Source organism: Lissotriton vulgaris, chromosome 11 (genome assembly GCF_964263255.1).
Source record: "Lissotriton vulgaris chromosome 11, aLisVul1.2, whole genome shotgun sequence".
Classification (NCBI taxonomy): Eukaryota; Metazoa; Chordata; class Amphibia; order Caudata; family Salamandridae; genus Lissotriton; species Lissotriton vulgaris.
The window spans coordinates 1,007,885,891-1,007,907,478 of record NC_141699.1 but is presented as its reverse complement, the minus strand read 5'-3'; the positions used below and the strand labels follow the sequence as shown (position 1 = coordinate 1,007,907,478).

At 40.4% G+C, this 21,588-nt stretch overlaps 1 protein-coding gene across 10 annotated transcripts in view; it reads right to left on the bottom strand.

Moving 5' to 3' along the window:
- MECOM (MDS1 and EVI1 complex locus) overlaps nt 1–21,588 on the bottom strand; it is a 123,450-nt gene that overhangs the window by 10,847 nt on the left and 91,015 nt on the right. For all 10 annotated transcript variants that reach the window (XM_086944322.1, XM_086944323.1, XM_086944321.1 and 7 more), the window contains 4 exons: nt 15,541–15,707; nt 10,225–10,302; nt 6,105–6,274; nt 1,907–2,051 (listed from right to left, as the gene is read on the bottom strand). In XM_086944322.1, coding sequence (XP_086800448.1) covers nt 1,907–2,051; nt 6,105–6,274; nt 10,225–10,302; nt 15,541–15,707 — 560 coding nt within the window. The remainder of the gene's footprint in view (nt 1–1,906; nt 2,052–6,104; nt 6,275–10,224; nt 10,303–15,540; nt 15,708–21,588) is intronic.

Genomic DNA, 21,588 nt, shown 5'->3' with positions numbered 1-21,588 from the left:
AAGGATACAATATCCATCAGAAGTTGTCATAAGTGTCACATTTAGAATGGAAACTCCACAAGACCTGGGGAGCTCTGCTGTGCAAGCTTTCTGTGTGGCACATCTGGAGACCAGATGTTGGAAGAAAATGGACAATCGAGGAAGCAGTTGGGTTTGAATATTTTTATCAATGTAACATGATCTGTTTTCTTAATGAATATATGACATTTAAGAAATACATTTGCTTTCTAGAGTTAAAGCAAATGATCGCGATAAATATAAAATAACAGACCTGTAAATATATATCTACACACAGAAAAACTACACTTAAAGTGAAATTATTCTTACAAAACAATATTTTAAAAACACATTACCATTAATACTAACAGAGAGGACTTGGAATGCAGCATTACTTATTGGTTTGAATAAGTTTTATTATTTAATGATGCAATAGTTACTGAGCAGAGGCAATTAAGATTCCAGCAGTCACACCGTATGGGCACTGGAGTACCGACTCACCATTGATGCAAGCAAAAAACATAGGACTTGATCAGTGACAAGCGACGAGCCATTAATCTTGGTACCACGTATAGAGAAGGTACACCTCTACACAGAAGCGAGTAGTTGATACAATCATCATGTTCTAAAAACTTGAAACATCTCTTTCAACACAGGGCTCCTATGATAGGGGATCCAACCTGCACTCCCTCCCCTAAGCAGCTTCAGTAAAAGAGGTCTCATCAAAAAGACAAAGCAACAACTACAAGGCCTCTAATTGGTTAATGAGTGCCTCATGCACCGCTTTCATGGCAAACAGGATTTCAATCGGAGGCGCTGCCTGATGCGTTGTTTGATTTCCGTGCACTCCCCCTTCGATGACACAACCGCACATCCATCGCAAATCCTTCTCGTAGGAAGGGAAGGTACCAAAAACAAAAGCTCCAAATGTGTCTATTACTAGTTAGCAGAACAATGCTCTACACTTTGTTAGTACGAAGCAGACCAAAGTCCCTTCGATGGACTACATTCTTACAGCGCCAATGCAGCTATTTGACTAGTACATCAATATAAAGATTATCAACAGTGGCTTGAAGAACTTCATCCCCAACAAATAACTACAAACAGATGAAGTGTCTGACTGTTACATTTGGAGTGGAGTGCTCACTTGTGGAAGCTGAACATTCTGGTTTTAAGTACTAGTAGATGAAGTGGCTTTAGGTTTTAACCCCTTCCATGCTGGTGACGGAACCGCTCCGTCACCAGCCTCGGTCTCGCTGTGCTGGTGACGGAGCGGTTCCGTCACAGCCCGCTCGCGTGCCCTCGCGGCGCGTTTTATTGAGCGGGCGGGGCCTTGACGGAACCGCTCCGTCACAAGCACAGCGCGCCCGAGGCTCGTGATGGAGCGGTTCCGTCACGAGCATGGGAGCGCCACGCTCCCCCCCGAGCGCTGCAGCGGAATTGCCGCCACAGCAAAGGTGTTAATAAAAGCGGCATGAAATTTACCTTAGGCTAATGAAATAATTTAGAACATAGTTCAAATTGTAACAACTGTACCATATATTGATGACTTAAACAGCAAATGCAAAGATTATAGGTTCTCCGCAAGTTAAGCACAAGTCTCATACACATAAAACTATACTTTTATTGATATACAACATTTAATTTACGGAGCACTGTGGGTTCGAGGTAACAGTAGGCCATGTAATCAATCATAGCAAGGATCTTACGAAAATTCTGCTTACTCATTTAGGACCAGCAAAACATGTTTGAATGGAAATAAAATACTGGTACCTTTGTAAAGGGCAGGGAGTGAAACCATTTTTCAGAGCAGTACGATGAGACCGAAACCGTTGAAATATTAACTAGTCCTATGATTAAGGTCTAATGCACCTTTACATTATCATTGTATAGGATAGCGGTCACTCACCTCTCGTCTGAATTCCTCGGGGAGTGCTTGTTGTGGCTGCTGTTTCCAATGAAATTTCGAATTTCAGTAAAATAGGAGTCTTCCTTGTCATCCAGGATAGGACCTGTGCTTCCCCGTTCAGAATGAGGCGATGACGTTGCTGTACCTTTAAGATGCCAGAGAGGATTGCGGATTAATGAATATTTGTACATTGAAAACATTTGCTTTTAAGGGAGCTAAAGAAGGCTTGCTTTTTTTAAGCTGTAATCAAGATTGATAAGAACTGTATTTGTGTTATTCCACAAAACAATGTCATTGCTTTTATTTAATAACCACATTTTGTGAGTTTTTAAAGATAACCGTGCACAGTTGATCTATTTCACACCAAAGTACAGTACAATAGGACGTTTGTCAGTATTCGCACAAGGTTACGATCTTTTGCCCTCTGGTGATCTGATTAAACATTCCTGAAAGCAGCAAAACAGAGCCCAGACACAAAAAATAGAAATGAGAATAAAACATCTGCATTTGGGATGATATCCTTACTGAGAGACCGAGACCCAAAAGGGTCCAAATAGACATGTTTTCCTATAGACAACTAAACACTATTGAAGGGTGAGGGAAATGGTTATAGGATGAGTCCCCAGCTGACTTTTCAAAGTCGAGTTTAATTCACCCTCCGAGGCATGGCTCAGTTCTACTGTTCTAAAAGTGAATTTAGACTTATGTCATGTGTGGGGTGATTTCCTGGACGAAAGGGTAGATTGATAGACCGAGAACACTAACCATTCCCTAAGTGCATTTCTTGAGCTCTGACGCACGAAAAACATTTAGCATTGAGCTCAAAGATGGCACAAAGGTAGCCCTACCTCAAGACAGCATCAATCCTATTGTATGTCCACAAAAGGTGGTAAAGGGACATAATTTTAGATGAGCTGAAATGTTTGTGATTTGACAGACTTTAGACACACACACTGTTTAAAGAGATGTAGTGGACTGGTGGATCCTGTGAGTTTTGAAATTGTTGGTCACTGAGACTCCGCCAGTATGAACAACTAAAATTCCTTCCCTCAGACATTTTCGAATCCGATAGGTATATCTACACCTAGGCCATATATTACAGAATTGTAATATACAAGGATGGATTTGAAAAAAAAACAAAAAACAATGATTTGGTGCATACCAGAATTCCAGCAAAACTAAATGAAAGGTAGTCTGAACTTGTGATAAAAGTGACAGTCAATCTCAGACTATGAGATCTGGTGCCTACTTGTACATGAGAAAGCATGTTTGGGCATGGAGCCAAGAAATTTGGGCCAATGGCTAAGGGACTAAATGAAAAGATCATACTTCACATTGGAGAGACTGGAGATGACCACTGATCCCGATCCCGGACACGAAGGTCAACTAGAGGATGACTCTTGATTGCAAAATGAATTTCTCTGGTAAACAGAAAATATGTCTTTCATTGGGAAAATTACAATCCGCTACAAGCTGAAGCAAGCAGGTCAGGCTTTTAGTTGATTTAATATTTCAATAGACGAGAACTCACTCGCACTTCAAGAATGGCAATATCTCAATTGTCCTCGGGTCATATTGTGTTTTCCAATATCTTACCTAGCTACTGAATACTAGAGAATTTGCTGGTTCATAAGAATGACAATAAGTAATTAATCTGCCTTACAGGCAAAGGAGATGTAAAGTCCATAAATGGTGTGGTGGGAATAGTGTGAATGGCCATATTTAGCGATGCAACTTTTGTTTTGAAGGGGAAATTTGATTTTCAGATTGTACCATCATCTGGCTTCACACTTATTAAGCATTTCTCAAGTTGCCTTTTTTTTCTACACAATGACTTTTGAAACACATTTACTTGAGTGACTGCAGGATTAATTTCTCTGGAACCATGTTGCTGGCAAATCCCCTTCATAAGTACACCATCATGACCGCTTGAACATTTCGTACAAAGTCTAGATACACAATGTTCAATGTTGTTTGTTATTTATCCATGAGGCAACTCGAGAAGACAATCAGAAGACAATAAATAAATGTGAGCCTGGCAGAAGCCATGACACAGAAGCATGGATGACGTTATTATAAATACACATGCATTTCCATGCTCAAATCTGAGGCTCATGCTGCTGTCATTGCGAGGTATTGCTGTGTCGGAGTCTTAGCCCAACTGATTCCTGGTTACCCTCTGCAAGGAGGGATGAACTTGTGATTAAGATAGGGGCCTACATACCTTGCCTACAGGTAATGGGGGAGTTAGATCATCCAAAAGGGGATCCTTGGAAGAACATCCACCCTAGGCAAATAGGTTAGGATTGTATAGTAGGAGTACACTATATCAGTACTTATACCCCAGCATATATACACTATTTTAGCACGATGGTGGAATAGTTTATTCTTTTCACTGTCCTGATATTAGTAACCACTTTTCTGCTTCAGTTTGATTAATGCAGCGCATATATTTTATACAAGATTCACAATGGTTCAATGAAAATTGAAAAGGTCCCTTTGTGCATATCCTGTGTATCTCTGAGCAAGCACAAGTAACTGAGCGGAAAGGTTCTAGATCAGTTACCACAATTCTGGGGAGGAATCAGAGTTGTCATGTTCTGAGGATGCCCGAACCATTTGTTACCTTATTAGGTTTAGGGGTACTTACGGTGGCACTGTGAGCTGGCAGGTCTATTGGCCAGCATATCCTGAGGGGGTGGATAGAATCAGTCTGGCACCATCAGAACACTTACGTTGTCTCACAAACGAAAAGTTCCTACTGACAAAGTGGAAACTGTACAACACTTTATAACTGGCTTTTTAAAAGAGCCTTTGCTTACTATTTCATTTGTCCAAGACCAACAAAGTTGTTACTAATCTTGTAACCTACGGAACAGCAAAATCTGAAAAAGGTAGTGAACAGTAGCCTACAGTTGTGCCCTTCTTAAAGCAAGATCATGTACCACCGTTTCAGGAGAGGTCTTTAGGCTATCAGCAAGGGGACTCAAAGGCCTGGAAGTTAGGAGCAGAAAAATGGATCAGCCATGATGGGTGTACCAGATTAAAAATAAGGATTGTGAATTGAAAGCATTAACCAACCCTCATTGTTCTATAAAGGATATGCTGCAACGTCACAATTGAAAAATGTTCAATCTATTCAGTCACTCTCAAGGGTAGCTGAGCCAAAGCTCTATCAAAGCTTGGAACTCCAAGAGTAGTCCGACATTGCCCATAGGGTGGAATTCCTCTGTGAAGCTGAATGATGGCTAGGACAGACAGGCATTTTCAAGCAATATAAATACCAGGTGTTACTATTACCTAGGTTAGGGTAAGGGTAATAGTACACAGTGGATCAACCCTTGAAAGAAGAATTACAACTGGTTACTTGAAGGTGACATGCAATCTTTCTGGTTTACGACTGAGAGTTTTATGTGCAACTGTCACTTAACTGGAGATGCTTAGTGTACTAATGATTTCTTTCAACACCAGCATACATAAAAGTATGAACAACTCTCCGAGTTCTATAAGGTTGCTATCTCAGGCTGGGACCACTCCCACCAGACGGGAGGAAATGGCAACAGTGGTCTTGCTAAACATTAGCATGGCAGCCAAAGAACTATGTTCCTCTATTAAGATTTTGCACCTGGTCTCCAGTTATTTAGGTATGAAATAAAATACATCGCTAAAAACAAGAAACACCACTTCTAGAAAGACGGTCCTCTAAATGGACACAATACAAAAGCAAGATCATTTCATGAGGTGGTTACTTTGAACTTAACATTTTTTTTTAAAAGTCACATTAAATATGTCCTTTAGATGTTTACCAAATCGGACATGGGATTCATAAACTAACTCATTAAAAGCAATATAAGAAGTTATTAGCTTGCAATATATCACTAGCACTTATATCAAGTACTCTGTAGAAGACCGTTGTGTTACTTAGCCAAAATAGATCTACTTGCATGATCCGTGATTCCCATATAAAATCCAGTCCCAATCCAATGTATATTTCAAGTAGCAGGCCATGTAATCTTTGCATCATAATATTACTAGTAGTAGGGATTTGCTGATAGAGTCATAGGGTATTAGTTCTTTCTATGAAACACTAATGAGACCTTTCAAATTTGGTCAAAGTGAATTGACACTTCAAGGAACCTATGCAAATAGATGAGACAAATGATTTGAGGACTGTGGTTGGGAACTTAAAATTACCTACCCGATATATTCCCATTCTCATGTTTTTTTAGATGTCTATCAAGGTTGGTCTGTTGACCGAAACACCGGTCACATAAGTGGCACTTGAAGGGTTTCTCCTTGTTGTGAATGTTGCGCACATGCCTCTGCAGGTTCGAAGATATGCTGAAGGATCGATCACAGTACTTGCATCTGTAACAAAGGTACATCTGATTAGTGACAGAATAAAAAAAACGAAATAAAAAAAATATTTTACTATCTTGTGAACAAAAGCAATCCAGTAAAATATTTTAGAAATGTGGCCTGCCCTCACAACTTAAAAATGTGCCTTATTCAAGGGAGAGGTGGTTATGTTCTCCTCATCTACATTTTGAAGAAATTAACTTTCCATTTAACTGAGATTACTGAGTTCACCAGCTCAAGTCAGTAATCTGTTAGAAAATAGGCAGATAATGTATTACCTGCATTCAAGTAAAAAGCCCTAGGAAATGGGGACAGACCACACTCCAAAAATACAATAGGAAGCAACTGATGTGCAGGTCCTCCCTACTTTATCTACTGCCACCGCTTTGCTGGTATCTTCAAAACAGCTAAGCTGGTGGCATTTAAAAGAAGAGGCGCTTTGCCATTATTGATGTACACTGTAAAGAAGACACTAAAGATTTTAAACACAATTTCATTTGCATTTATTGCATGTTATGGTTATAGAATATATTACATTTAACACTGAAAATACGCTATTCCTCACTTTACAAATTATTTTTATACCCACATTTGATATGTAGAAGTAAAACCCCTCCACGTCAAACATTTATCTGATCTTTACTCATTTTAATAACTACTTTACATTTTAAACTGAAAATACACTATGCGCTGACCTGAGCAGGATCAGTGGTATGTACAGATATTCGGTCTAAATACTACTGCCAAAACGTTCAAATTTTAAACATGACATGGTGGACCGCCAACATCAGCCTTAAAAAATGAAATATTTTAGAAACTGATTCACTTGAATTGACAAATAGCTCTGAAGTCTAGGGAGAACCCCCAAAAACAGAATATCAGTTTAGAGAACTGAATACCTGAAACTCTTATTCCTAATTTAAGCCAATAAACCTGCTTTGGGTGGGACAAGGCCTTTGTATCCACTTCCAATCAGAAGAAGCATATTGGATGAGCAGTCTTTAAGAGGTTTAACATATGTTAATTGCAAGATCCCAGAGTGGGTGATCCTTTGACCTTTCGTGAAAAAGCGGACCCGATTTTAATGTTGACCACATTACTAGTTTTGGCTTACAGTCAAAGTGATATATGGAATAACTGCATTGCAAGGATGTGCAATTGTAAGCAATTTAATATCATATTTGGCTATTTTTAACACCTATTACGTACAGTGCTAGAAAATGGCTAACCGTTGCTTGAATGTGCTATGTGAAAAACAAGATATACACAACCAATGACATTGGTATGGATTGTGTAATAACCTGCATGTCCTGATAAAGTTACATCCTTCATGCACTGAGTAGTATCTTTAAAAAGAGCCATTTTTTAATTTACTTAAATGATCAAAAATTGCTTTATTTACCACTGCCTGGTACTCAAAAGGTCGTAAGTCCATTTACTCTTGGGAACATTCCCCTCCGTTCACATAAAAGAATGCTGGATTAAAACCATACGAGTTGGGGAGAAAATTGAGACATACTTTGCTTGTTAATGCCTACAAGCATCATTTGGTGAGCGTTCACAAACTTCGATCTCACCCTAGTCCACCCTGGACCACCACTGGTCAAAGATAAACGCAAGTTAAGGACTGCAGTAATCCCTATTCAAGGTGGAAATCGAACTTTGTGGAATGTATATATAGGAGGTGTCTCTCCACAAGGTACACTGTTCTCACCTTGGAGAAGAAGAAAACACAGTAAAGTGGCATTGCACAGTGGTACTTCCTTTCTCCACTATAGAACTGGGGTGACAGTACAATTGTGCATTGTGGAAATGCTACCTCCCAAAAAAGGTGCGACTTTCCTTAACCTCAGGCACGCTAGCGGTTTTCCCGCTGTGCGCTGAGATTTTCAAAAACCCGCGTTACAGGACTAGCTGAGCTCGTCATGAGCGTACGACAGGCGTACCTCATGACGAGCTGAGCTCGTCATGAGCGTCGAAGGGGTTAAGAGTACACTTGTGACCTGTGCAGCTTTGCATATTCCCATGGAAAATACTGTCCATTTCAAGCAAGCGTAAACATGTGGTCTAATGGGAAACAAACTCTTTGAAATCACTTTTAAAGACTTTTTTTTTTCTTTTCTTAAATCAAGCCCTTATCTTCATAGAGCAAAGTGAAAATTAGCATTTGAATTCAATTAGGAATTAGTTTTTATATTATACACACCACCTGGTTTCTTGTGACATAAAATGTCATGTGTCTCAAGCCGGAAGCAAACAATTCTAAAGAATAACCAATCACTGCTGATTTTCTAAAGGGGGCGGGGAGAAACACAGTTTTAACCACTATAACAAGTTGGGTCAGTTCAGGTCAAAGACAAAATCCTGGACCTTGATATTCATAACCAATGCACCAATCTGTATAGCATCCAATGTCCCCATGTCTGTATGAGGACCACTGACACTTCTAAAGTACACGAGGGACTGGAACAGCGCTCACTATTCAAGTCATGTGACTTCGCAGCTGCAATACGGTTTCAGAGTGATTTATGTGTCGGCATAAAACAATGGCTGCATTTCAACTAACTGTGCTAGATTAGCTGGAATAATTGATTGCAAGGTTTTAAAAGTCCAGCATAAAAGTGTTGAGATGCTAAAACCCCGTGCTAAAATAGATTCTGCTTCATGCACTGCCAATAAAGCAGAGTTAAATGCTTTCCAGGAAAACAAATCATGAAAGAAATTCCTTTTAATACTCAAATAAGGTAGAAAAAGATTTTTTTTCTGCTCAAAATTGCCCTGCATGATTAAATCTCTTCATGAGGAATTAGAGAGCTTGATTGCTGATCCCAGGGGAGGATCTGTTATCTTCCAAAGCCCAGCAATAAAGAGTCAAAATCTTTAACAGTGAGCCAAAGTGAGCAATTTAGTCTATCGCGTGGGTAGCAGAGGCATCAATTTTCATACTCTGCGGTGATTTGGAGTCCCTAAAGCTTTCCCTGTATTGCTGTTTAAGCCACTACTAAGACAAAACCCAACTAATCCAACTACTTGTGTTGGCCATGAGCCATCTTTTTCCTTCTTCTCTCTGCGCCTCCATCCTAGCCTATTCTTGCCCTTCATTTAATCAATTTATACCACAAAGGGAGCTCTATAATCTCATTTGTACATACAGTAAATAGTTCTGTTCAATGTTGACAAGTTATTTTTTATTTTACTGCTACAAAACACAAGCATGGACTGCCAGAATGTTATTTGGCCAGGTCTGAAAACAAAAGAACTTGGCTCCATTTCATGACATCTGTGGAGCGTATCAACCAATGAGAGTCAGACCAGCTATGAAATGCTACAAAAGCGATGAGGCTTATTAAGCAACTGTGGTCAACTAATTATGACGTAGAGCTAGCGAGCTTCCAAGTAAACAATAATTTGACAGGTAGTACAAAACAAATACTATTGTACCTTAAACTTGCACAAAAGGACCGGATTTGCAAAGCGATTTGCAATCGTGTGGAGCCTGAATATCGACAACAGTAGAGCGATAGGACACCATATCGACAACAAAATATTGAAAATAAAAGATCAATAGGTAAGTAAGTATAGCTTTTCTAGACCTCAACCCACATATATGCACCTTGGAGATATAGATCTTCAAGGTACATAGATCATAATAATTTATCATTCTTTGTGATTCAATTTAGCAAAAAACATTATTCCCAGTGGAGTCCATTCTGCAGTCTTAAAAGAAACTAAGTTCATAGTTATTCATTATATTGCATTATTCACTTAAAATTGACAACTAAAATTTAGGAGCATTCATACTATCCCACAAAACAGTGTACATGAACTTTAACCTCTAACAAATGCAGATCAATGGACACATTCTTTGAAAACAATAAAACAGAAACACTGCATTTCACAACAACATGAAGTAACAATGCATACATTTCTGAAACACTTTCACAGAACAAGTTTTGCACCTGTAAGGTTGCTCCCCAGTGTGGGTCCGCAGATGTCGCGTGAGGTTTGCAGATCTTGGGAAAATCTTTCCACAGTACCTGTTGTTGTAAAATAATTCACAAGATTAAAATGGCGGCAATTTAAGTGGCCATTAATTGACTCAACAAAACAAAAGAGAAGTGGTTTGTTAATGTAATTATATGTGGCACTGTAGGTTTCAGGTAAGCTTGTGGTCACCTGCACTTCCCACTTTAACATTAAGGCATGCCTCTGTTCTGAAAATATAGATTAACTCTAAAACACTGGAAACTAGAAATCTGGGTGATAGCGTTTCTAAAAGAGTGGCAGGTGATCAACTGGAAACATTAGTCTACAAACAAGCAAACAAAGAAGTTGTGCACCAGGTCAACAAACCTGTGCTGGTTGGAAAAGATGCATGAATATTACCCTTAAATATACAACTAATTGGGGGAGATGAAAATAATCACAGAATGAGATATATACACTACTGCTAGTGACATGAGCCACCATGCCCCTTATCCCCGCCAGTGAACATTATATAATTAATTCAGATGGTTACTTCAGTGCATTCCAATATAGCATATTAATTTTATTGGGTGGACTATTTTCTACTAAATGCGTATCATAGTATTCGTGAAAGACCTCATGTAAAGATGTTCCACAGACTTTTTCTGCACTCAAGTGAATCATTGTAACAATTTGTTTTTTCAGGACAGAGGTCATACGTATGCCTCATTTAGTTTACTTGTTTTAGAGAGTCCAATAAGTTGGCCCAGAGTTGTCTCAAAGAACAGTTTGGTTAAAAGAATACAGGCCAAAGACAACCATTTACATTAGAATTCCATCACAACACTTGCACCATAACATCCATTGGACATTTAGGGTCAGTGTTCCAATGGGGCATGGCCTGATTAGCTTGGAAACCCACCAAAGCAAGTCAGGCGACACCCGTAGGTGAGGGCTCCAAATGCCACAGTTTTCCCAACAGTGGGAGTCCCGTGCTAACATCATAGTTGGTTCCTCAAACACCAGGAGCTATTATCGTCTATTTGGTCCAACCTTTGTGGTACCTCTCATCACTGGTTGCACTTCACAGAATCCCTACTAAATTGAGACTTTGGAAAAGCTATGTGTTAACAATACATTTAAATCTGATCAAATTCACTGCAAGCCAATAAATTATGCAAGTCCACTATCCCTGTTCTGGTATAGAGCGGACAACTCATAAGAGAAAATACTCCGTCTCATCTGCATTTGAGTTTATAGAAGGAAGCAAACAGTGGGCATTTTTGGTAAATAAATGTTAGTTCTCACTGAAACACAGTATAAAGTTATACACATCCCTAGCATCAGTAAGAATTAAATCTATACTACTATTATAAAGAGAGAACACAAACCTTTGAGCCAGGTAAATTCGGGAACCACAGCGCCAATCCACACACCCGATACATCGTTGAAAATGTCAGGGTGTGCAGATGGACATAGGCTATATAAAATAAAGATTAAATGTACATTTAAAAATTTAACTTAAAAAAAAAAAGTTGTCCCCTGGAAGTAGCGCCGGCCGCGACATAGCGCTGGCTGCGACGTAGCGCTGGCCGTGACGTGCGTGATGACGAGGAGGAGCGGCGGACATGAGCGCGGGGAGGAGCGGCGGACAGGCGGGGAGGAGCGGTGATGAGCGGCGGTGAAGTCAGGAGCGCGGGGAGGAGCGGCGGCTCAGGTAAGGCAAAGGGACACGTAAAATGTCGGGCGGGAGGGGGCCGGGGCGGGAGGTGGCTCCGGGCCACGGACAATGTCGGGTCGGGCGGGGGCCTAGGCGGGCGGTTGGCCCTGAAGCCTCATTGCCCCCGGACAACGTCGGCGCGGGCTGCTAGTAATGTACATATTTGTGTTAATTTGACAAATCATGGCTTTGTAATCAGAGTTGTCGTCTTCCTACTCTGATGTTTTTGAGCAGATGAGGGAATCGTGAATAACTAGCTTTAGATCTCTCTATTAAGAAGGGGCAGTAACAGCTGAATCCATCCAACATATGAATTTTGATTCCAGTAGCAACATATATAGTCTAAGGGGTTCTGTTCCATGGTAAGACTTTTTTAGTATTTGGTTTTCAAAGCCCTAAAATATTGAAGGGGGGACAGAATTTTAACTATTTTGATCAAAATAGGTTGATTATTATGACAACTGGATTAAAGACAAAATAGCCGTGATGTAACAATCTACTAGTCACTTTTTTATTTCAATGAGTGCTCAAAGGCACGGTACTTACTTAACTCAAGATACTTGCAATATGAAACTTATGGCATAACCCTATATTTGTATTTTCTATTCTCATGGAACTTGCAGCATTTCGATGCAATTTTGGGATTCCTTTATTTTTTATTCATGAAGAAGTGATGTATGCGACAGACGGACCAGCTGTTCTTTATTCACATCATAAGGGAAATCGAAATCTAAACGTTGATTACATTTGTCCACAATTATTTTTAACAGTTGTTCCAAATGGGACTAATACAATTTCAATTGTACAGTGCCAATGAATGAGGGGGCCTGTGGGATATTTAATCTCAAATTTTATTAAAAGAGAAGCATATGTTTAAAAACAAAATATGCTGATTTAAATTGGAACTGTAGCTTTGAGGTGCGGAAGGTGTAGTAATAAAGTGACTAGGCACTCAATTATATATTGTGTAAACAATAGGGTATAGCAATTATTTGCATATATGCAAAGAATAGCATATTGCCTTAGCGGGATTAAACAGTTCCAAATAATACACAGGAAAGGTGAGTCTGTACATTAGTTGGTGACGTTTCGACATCAATAGCCTGGATTCAGACATGGTCATCATCAGGCCTAGATAATTAATTGCAGTTACCACCATTTATATTGCTGCTGGGGTGTTTAATAATGACAAAAGATAGAATGCTGAAGGAGACTCAAATGATCACCTGCCTTGCAGGATACAGTAGAAAAGAAGAATTGACAAGGCAATTGCACCCTCAGACACCTCAGTGTTTTCCCCTCTATTCATGAACAATGTTCGGCCAGTAGGTAAATGGCTTCACTAAACCTGAAATAATGCAGTAGATGCTAAGAATTATGGGCCCGATGTAGGTCACCAAATACTGGTCGGTAACGGCCGAATTCGGCCGTTACCGACCGGTATTTGGTGATTGAGATGTAGGGGGCTATATTTTACAGAATCGGTAAATATACCGATTAGGTAAATTTACCGATTTTGTAAAATAACGAATCAGTAATTTTACCGATTCGGAATATTCCTGATGTAGGTAGCACTGTTTCCAGTGCTACAGGCCTTTCAGATTCAGTATTTTACCACCCAATCCAATTTGGTGGTAAAATACTGAATCCAGGTGTGCATGCACATGTGTGCATGCACACCTATGCCATGTGACAGACAGACATGCCCTTAGGGCATGTCTGTGTGCCACGTGGCACACATGCCTGTATTTGGGGTGCTAGAGGGTGTAAAAGTGACACCGCCTGCACCCTTGCTGGAATCGGTATTTACCGAATCGGTAAATACCGATTCGGTAATGCCCACTGATTCCTATGGGCTTCAATGCCCATTGAAATCAATGGGCATTACCGAATCGGTATTTACAGAATCGGTAAATACCGAATCTTAACGATTCGGCATTTACTGATTCTGTATTACCTACACCCCCCCTCTATTTTACCACTTCTTAAATACCGATTCGGTATCATTCGGTATTTAATAAGTGGTAAAATAAAATTACCTACATCCGTCCCTATATATTTATGGAGCTTAGCGCTATGGATGCAGAAGCTACAATGGGTGAGCAACCTTTCCTTGCCTAGAAGAAATAAACCAGTTAGTTCTTAGAATAGTTGTACTTAAATCTCTACGGTCAATTTCCAGTTATCTGCACCTATTACAGACCAGTGGAGAGCAGGAAGTGGAAAGAAGTCTTTCACAATACGATGTAACATCAGAAATGAACTATGTAAGGTTATTCACTGAAACACTAGTTAGATGAAAAGTATTTGTATAGGATCCCTATGGAAAATGTATTGTGGAATCTATTTGGCCTGGGGCAGTGAAAAGCCAACATTAACCAATTAATACTGTTTTCCAGAAACTCCAAAAAACCTAATATTAAAAACAAATACTAAACCAAGTCTTTGTAAATTGTTGATTTCCTTCAAAGTTAGCAAGTACCTGCAAGAGTGCCTGTCTTTTAGATATCAGTACCTCTTTTGCAACCCTGATGACCAAGAAAAGTGTGATACCTTCTACTTAAGGGTATGATGCATGCAAAATACATGATTATTAACTCCTGCATGAAGATAAACTCTGAGATCTTACACAAATTGGAAGGACATTTCTCAAATACAATTAGTGCGTCTACTGATACCATGTCACCTTGTTGTTTGTGAATGGACTGTCAAGGTGATTCCAAGAAATTCTGACTAAAAGACTGTTTATATGTACACTTGTTAATGTTCTAGGTGGAAATTGGATTAAATTCAGGTTCGCACAAACACACAGAATGACATTCAACTACTACTGTACATATGGTTCCCTCTCAGAGAAAAGGACCGCAGTAAACATCTTAATGTGATCAAGAAGAGAGCAAAGCACATTAGGCCAAATCTATGTCCTGAAGGAGTCCCAGCCAAGTCATGGTAGCAGAGTAAGCAGCCTTCATTTGAACATTGCTTGCTTTTGCAAACGTCCTTTGTTTCCTTGCTGGAAGGTCATTCCCTGATTAAATTGAAAGTGACAGATGGCACGAGGATAGTACCTCATTTACAGAACACAACAAGGGTCTCTGGGAACTAAAATAGCATTCTGGACTTTTGTGGAGGGCTACAAACCAGTAGGTGATACGAGTTGAACCTTAACAGAATTGATCTGGAAGGGCAGAAGAGTGCTGACCATCTTGTATCTCAACCCGCCATGTTCAGGGTACCAGCATTGGTAAGTATTATCTATCCAATGCTCAGCTAACTGAAGATTATTCACATTTGTTAGTCGGAGAGTGCCTTCGAGCATGAACCTTTGTTCCAAATCAGACTATCAGCCAACGAGGATAGGATTAAAAGCGTCTACAGAGCCTTACACCAGCAGACTACAAATAAAGTCTAAAAGACACCATTTGCCAGAAAGTGAAACTGGATTTCAGTACGAACAGGAAAATAATATTTTTGTAAATGGTCGCAGATTTGGGAAAAGTATTAATTTCAAACTCCTCATACATTTTAATGATTACAAAAATAATTCTCCAGGAAGTAAATTTCACAAAAGTGCATAAGGTGGGATTACCTGCAAGTGTAACGTTCTTTGCCTTTCCTCAGGAGGCTCTCTGGCAGCGTGGTGGGCGGAGCTCTGAAGTTATACATGGAAGGGACGGACTGGATGAAATCGCTCGCTTCTGGTTTCAGAGCATTGAAACTTTCAAGCTTTTCGGCCATATTTTCAATTGCCGACATCTAAAACACAAGATTATGGTGATGAGGTTATAATAGTTTCTGAAGTTGAAATGTTAGGTTATCAGCATTTATACAATGTATTTCCACTATCTATATGGAATTATAGTGCTACTGCAGTATGAAACAACCATATTCTGACATTTTTCCCCAAAAATGTAGGCAAAATAAAGAACTGCAAAAGACTTGGTACGTTTTTGGTGCCAAGATGTAGCATTCTGAAATGGGCGCCAGCTACAATTTTGCTACATACTGGATATTTCTGGGGTATACCGCCTTTCTTGTTTTTATTGTAATATATTCAATGTCATTACTCATTCAAGAACAATCTCACGTGTTAGTCCAAACACATTTTTACGTTACTTTCATATAGCAAATATTGCGAGATAACCAACTGCATGAGAATACCATGATCGCTTTCAGAATGCATTCTACAATGCAACAGATACATTCTAGAATGCATTTAATATATTCCAGAACTCATCTGATAAATCAAATGCATTCTAGAATACAGCAAACACATTGAAGACTTTCCAAAATGCATTAAAAACATCTCAAACAGTCAAAATATCTCCAACAGAGTCAAAGTATCCCAAATACATTCAGCGTATTGCAAACATATTCAGGGGCCCACACCACGACATAGTCAGGACTACATCATGTAACATAACACCTGAAAAGGTAATTGACAATTACAATTTTGGATGAAGGGCTAAATAATTAACAAACAGGGTGAAGAGTAACAATTTACTCAAATAAAAACAAAAATAAAAAGGGGGGAGGGTAGAGGTAGTCTGTCTCTGCCTGAGATGAAGTAAGAAGTGAAGTTGTGGTGGATGTGAGATTATCCCACACACGTTTTGCATAATGTAAATGCATTCAGTAAATGACAAGTATATTGAGCATTTGCTACGTGCATCCAGCATGTCCCAAATAAATAGGACACATGTAAAACTGATAATAGCAGATCTAAAAATAAATAAATAAAAAGACATTGCTTTTTGTTGGAATCTAACATGCAAACCATACAAAATGTAAGCTTGTAGTAAGCATGTCACCTAGATTGAACACGTCACCACCGAACATTTCCATACCCTTCAAGTTTATGCTGACTGCAGATCTCCATTGGGGTGCCTGTTCTACTGACAAGAGAGCATCCACAGGCAATACGTGGAGTGCACACATGTCATTCAGTCTCTGCTTTTTAGGTCGAGCATTTGGGACCTCTTGTATATACTTAAGTGTATACTTATATGTATATGTATTTTGTGGGCTCTGGAGGTCATCCCTAGGAGGTGTCTCTCCCGCTTTGGGAGTTTTTTCTATTCAACTGCCTCTATTTAACCGTCTTGATAGAAAACGACCAGTAGAGGTCAGTGAAACACCAGAATTTATTTCTGCTTGTTAAACTGCCGTGATCGAAGACGACCAGTAGAGGTCAGTAAAATACCAGAATTGCTTTCTGCTGAGGGACTATTTCTTTAAAAAAATTCTGGCAACTCTATTTAACTGTCTTGATAGAAAATGAACAGCAGAGGTTAGTAAAATACCAGAATTGCTTACTGCTGAGGGACTTTCTTTTAACAAAAATTCTGGCAACTCTATTTAACTGTCTTAATAGAAAACGACCAGCAGGGGTCAGTAAAATACCAGAATCACTTTAGTATTCTCTAGATTCCAGTCCATAGAAACGGTCTTCCACGAGCACCCGTAGACTATATTTTTTTTAAATCTTGTATTTTCAGTGATATGCCAACCGAAGGCCCTTATTTTAAATTAAAAACAGAGCTTTGGATTATATCATTTCCTGCTAAAAGGCAATATTTCTCTCCATATGTTCCCATACCAGGTGTGTCATGGAGTTTGGTGCTTACTTTCCCTCCATGCTAAAGAACAGTCGATGTTTAAGCACCCAGGCTAATGTGCTGCATAGCTAAATACATATAAGGTCTCAAAGGCGAGACCAATTGCATTGAAAATGCTTATTTGTTTGGGAGACGTTTAGCTACAACACGACCGATAGCAGACTGGAGCAGTGACATTTTAAGTGACAATTTTTAGAGACATTGCTCAATGCAAGACTATTTTGTAGGTTTGCTCTGCAGAAGGGCTGGATCAATGCCATGATTTGAGGTTAATCAAAGGATAAGCAAATTGTTCCGACTTAGTTTTACTACAATGAATCTGAAATGAACAATGTGAGAGTCCAGCATGGATCCTGCCCACGGAAAGCAAGCTGGGAGCAAATTATTTTTTTAAAATGTGGGCAGTTCTATATAGCACAAACTCGACCCAGAGGTATTGGAGCACTTTACATGAGCACCAGTTCCATTACACATTCATTTTTTGGTAGGCACTGGGAGATTAAGTGATTTGCCCAGAATCACAGGATGTTGAGCCAACGCAGATTCTCGAACCTCGTTCCCCACCAACAAAGTTGACAGCTCTGGCCGTTAGGCCACATCCTTTCCATCAGGAATTTTAACAACTGCACATAGTGTATTTATTGTTGCACAAACGGGAAGCACCGTGGCCACCATCCACATTTTGTATCGATTTGTAAAGTGTGATATTAGTATGTGATCAGGGCACAAGTCCTAAAAAAAGAAGTGGGGGTACGCTGACATCACGACCGGAAGTGACGTCACAAAAGGTGGCTTGCACCATCAGACTCATTGCCTCCCCTTGCTCACCCCTTAGATGCGATTGCATCAGAGAAGCCAGCCCGTGAGCAGCGTTCTGAATGAGCTCCGATCTCGCCCCAGAGAGGCCAAAGAGTGAATGTGTGGCTCCAATTGCTCCAGTTATCGAGCTCCCGGTAAAATAAGTGGGGGGGACGCCGTCCACCCGCGTGGTACCCCGACTCAAGCCCTGTATGTGATCCTCGTATGTGTGCAATAGTCATTTCTGTCGATTTGCTTTCAAAAACGACACACCATCTTTTAACAGGGTCACATTCGTGTCCATGTTTCATGCACTGGAAAAAACTCTTGCTGTGAAGCTTCAAGTCAAGCGTTTGCACCTGAAAAACCTCCACAGAAACCAAAAGGATTGCCCAGGGAGTTAAAAGCTGATCACTGAGGAACGTGGTTATTTGAAGGACGCAAGGGTATTTTTTGTATGAGTTTTATAAAGTGCTACATGCCCCCTTTCATGGACTTCAGAGCATTTAACTGATAGAAAAAAAGCTTCGAGCTTACACCTTACAATACTGACGCAGCTTTTAATTCTTTGGTGGTAAGTAAATTGGGTGCCATCCAATTAGATAATGCAAAGACCTGCAATTTGCAGTGCTTAGAAAAGGTAGAAATGTAGCATGAAGCGCTACGGGAAAAAAATGTAAAATAAAGATTCAACTTAATATTTCTGATCATGAAAAAGAGAAGACTGAGGTATACTGAAAAATATTTTCGATCCAGGTTTCTAGACCATGCATGGTGTGTTGGAAATACAGCTTGCCCATCAGTCGAAATAGCGCGTTGGAGGCTTGTTAATGCTTTAGACCCTTCCGCGTTTCTCAAATGACTACTCTTCTTGGGGTAACCTTTGTTTTTCGTGTAACCTGTAGTCTGCCCTGTAATTTCATGCTCCGTCTCTTAATGCGATCTACAAATTGCAACGCACAGAGTCCCACTGCCAATTTGCCAAGCGTCTTTCATCAGCAGCGGAGAAAAAAATACATATATTTATCTCGCAGGGAAGTCAAGAAACATTTACTTGTCAGGCGACAAAAGCGCGCGCCTTGGGATGCGGTCGGGGGCTGCAGACTGGCGGCCTCGCTTCTCCATCACTCAGCTGCTAAAACATTCCCCACAGATGCGAGGCGACAGCACATTTATCAATATGAAGGGTGCTGGCATGTACTGATCACAGGCCAGAGCTGCGTAATGATGATGCTGCTCGGATAACAGGTAATGCGGTCCCAGCAGGGAGCGCCGCCATTATCCGCCCATTCGCGAAGCCGAGCCATTACCATTTTTGACTCTACAGCGATCCGTACTCATTTACACTTTGAAAAAAATCAATTCTGAGAAAGGGTGTTAAATAAGGTCTGTCGCGTCCCACCATTTTAATTGTACTCTGCACGAAATAATTTCGATTATTTTTAGTACTGTGAGAAGCAAATGGTTGAATGAAAAATGACCTGTGCCCTGGGAGGCGAATTAGAAATGACATGGGGTTATGATAGCATATATTTTTGGAAACGAGCTGAAATATATACTGGTGTAGGAAACCAGTTTCCAGGACTTCATTTGTAAAAGACTAGCAGCTAGATTCATGAAAGAGCCGTTTTGCGAGTCCTTAATAGCGATTATTAAGGAATCGCTATTAAGGAGTTGCAAAACGGGATTCATGTAGGAAACGCTAAATAAATTGCGATTCCTACACATTCCTTATTTGCGATTAGCAAATTGCTAATCACAAATAAGGAATGACTCCCCATTCATTCCTATGGGCCTAAAGGCCCATAGGAATGAATGGGGAGTACTCCTTATTTGCGATTAGCAATTAGCTAATCGCAAATAAGATAGCGATTTCAAGGGTGCCACCCCTGAAATGCACATTTACACAGGTGTTGCGCACACACATGTCCAAAGGACATGTGTGTGTGTAACATGCAACTGAGAAAAATGCACTAAAGTGCTTTTTTCTATTTTTTCGCTATTTACCACGAAGTCAGACTTCGTGGTAAATAGCGGCCAAATATTGCGAATTCGCAATTTAAAATTGGTTAATGAATTGCATTTAAGGAATCTCTAATAGAGATTCCTTAAATGCAATTCCTCGCAAATATGCGATTTCGCAAATAGCGATTTTTGCATTTGGATGATGAATCCATAATGCAAAAATTGCGCTCGCAAAGAGCCAGATTCTGAGAATCTGGCCCTTTGCGAGACGATTTTTCGTTCATGAATCTCGCTGTAGGGGGCATATTTACAAGCCCTTGTGCCTCTTTTATGCCGCTGTTGCGTCACTTTTGTGACGCAGCGGCGGCGCAAAGCCAGCGCCATGCTGCAGGGTATTTACAACGCGACACATCTGGGAGATGCGTCACATTGTAAAGCCCTGCGCCACATGTAGGCGTTCTGGCGCGGGGGGGCGTTCTGGTGCAGGAACGCCTTCTAAAAGTGGCTGAGTGAAATCTACAAGATTTCACTCAGTCACTTTTAGGGCCATGTTGCGTTAAAACCCTGCGCCTGCTTGAAGCAGACGTAAAGATTGACGCAGCATGTTACAGATAGGGCGGCACCCCTGAGCCTTGCAGGAGCTGCGTCGCAACTCCAGCAATGCGCCGAATTTCCACAGAGCATGCGTCACGCATCTGCCCATCAGAGCGCCACGGTGCGCCGCGTGGTGGCGCAAGGGTGGGCAGATGCGTCGCAACTCTTCTGGCGCATCTCTGCTGATTAGCAGAGATGCGCCAGAAGTCGTAAATCTGCCCATGTGTGTCGGTGTCCAAAGTTTTGCTCAGAAGGCAGACAGTGCTATGGAATGTTGGGGCTGCTGAATACAAAGGCTGTCTAGTCTTGATTCCACCTGATGCTTCCTTCTTCCATCACCAGACACTCCCCATCCATTTTCCTCTCTTTCAGGTTCTTTTCCATTCTTGCTTTCTGTCTTTGTCACTGATTTTCCATCTTGCTCAGCTTCTGCCTTTCCCCTCGTGTGTGGTTCTCTGAAGTCCCCTGGTCATTGTCAGATGAGGAAAACAGGTGCCCAAAATGAGTGCTGGTGGGCCCCACCTGTAACTACCAGCTTAAATTAAGCACTGGTACAGTGAATGAATTTCGGATTTTACGGATCCCGAAACGTGGCTTCCAATCCCAGAATCTGACCAAACGACATTTGCAATTCTGGCCAAGAAAAAAAAAAAACTGAAATT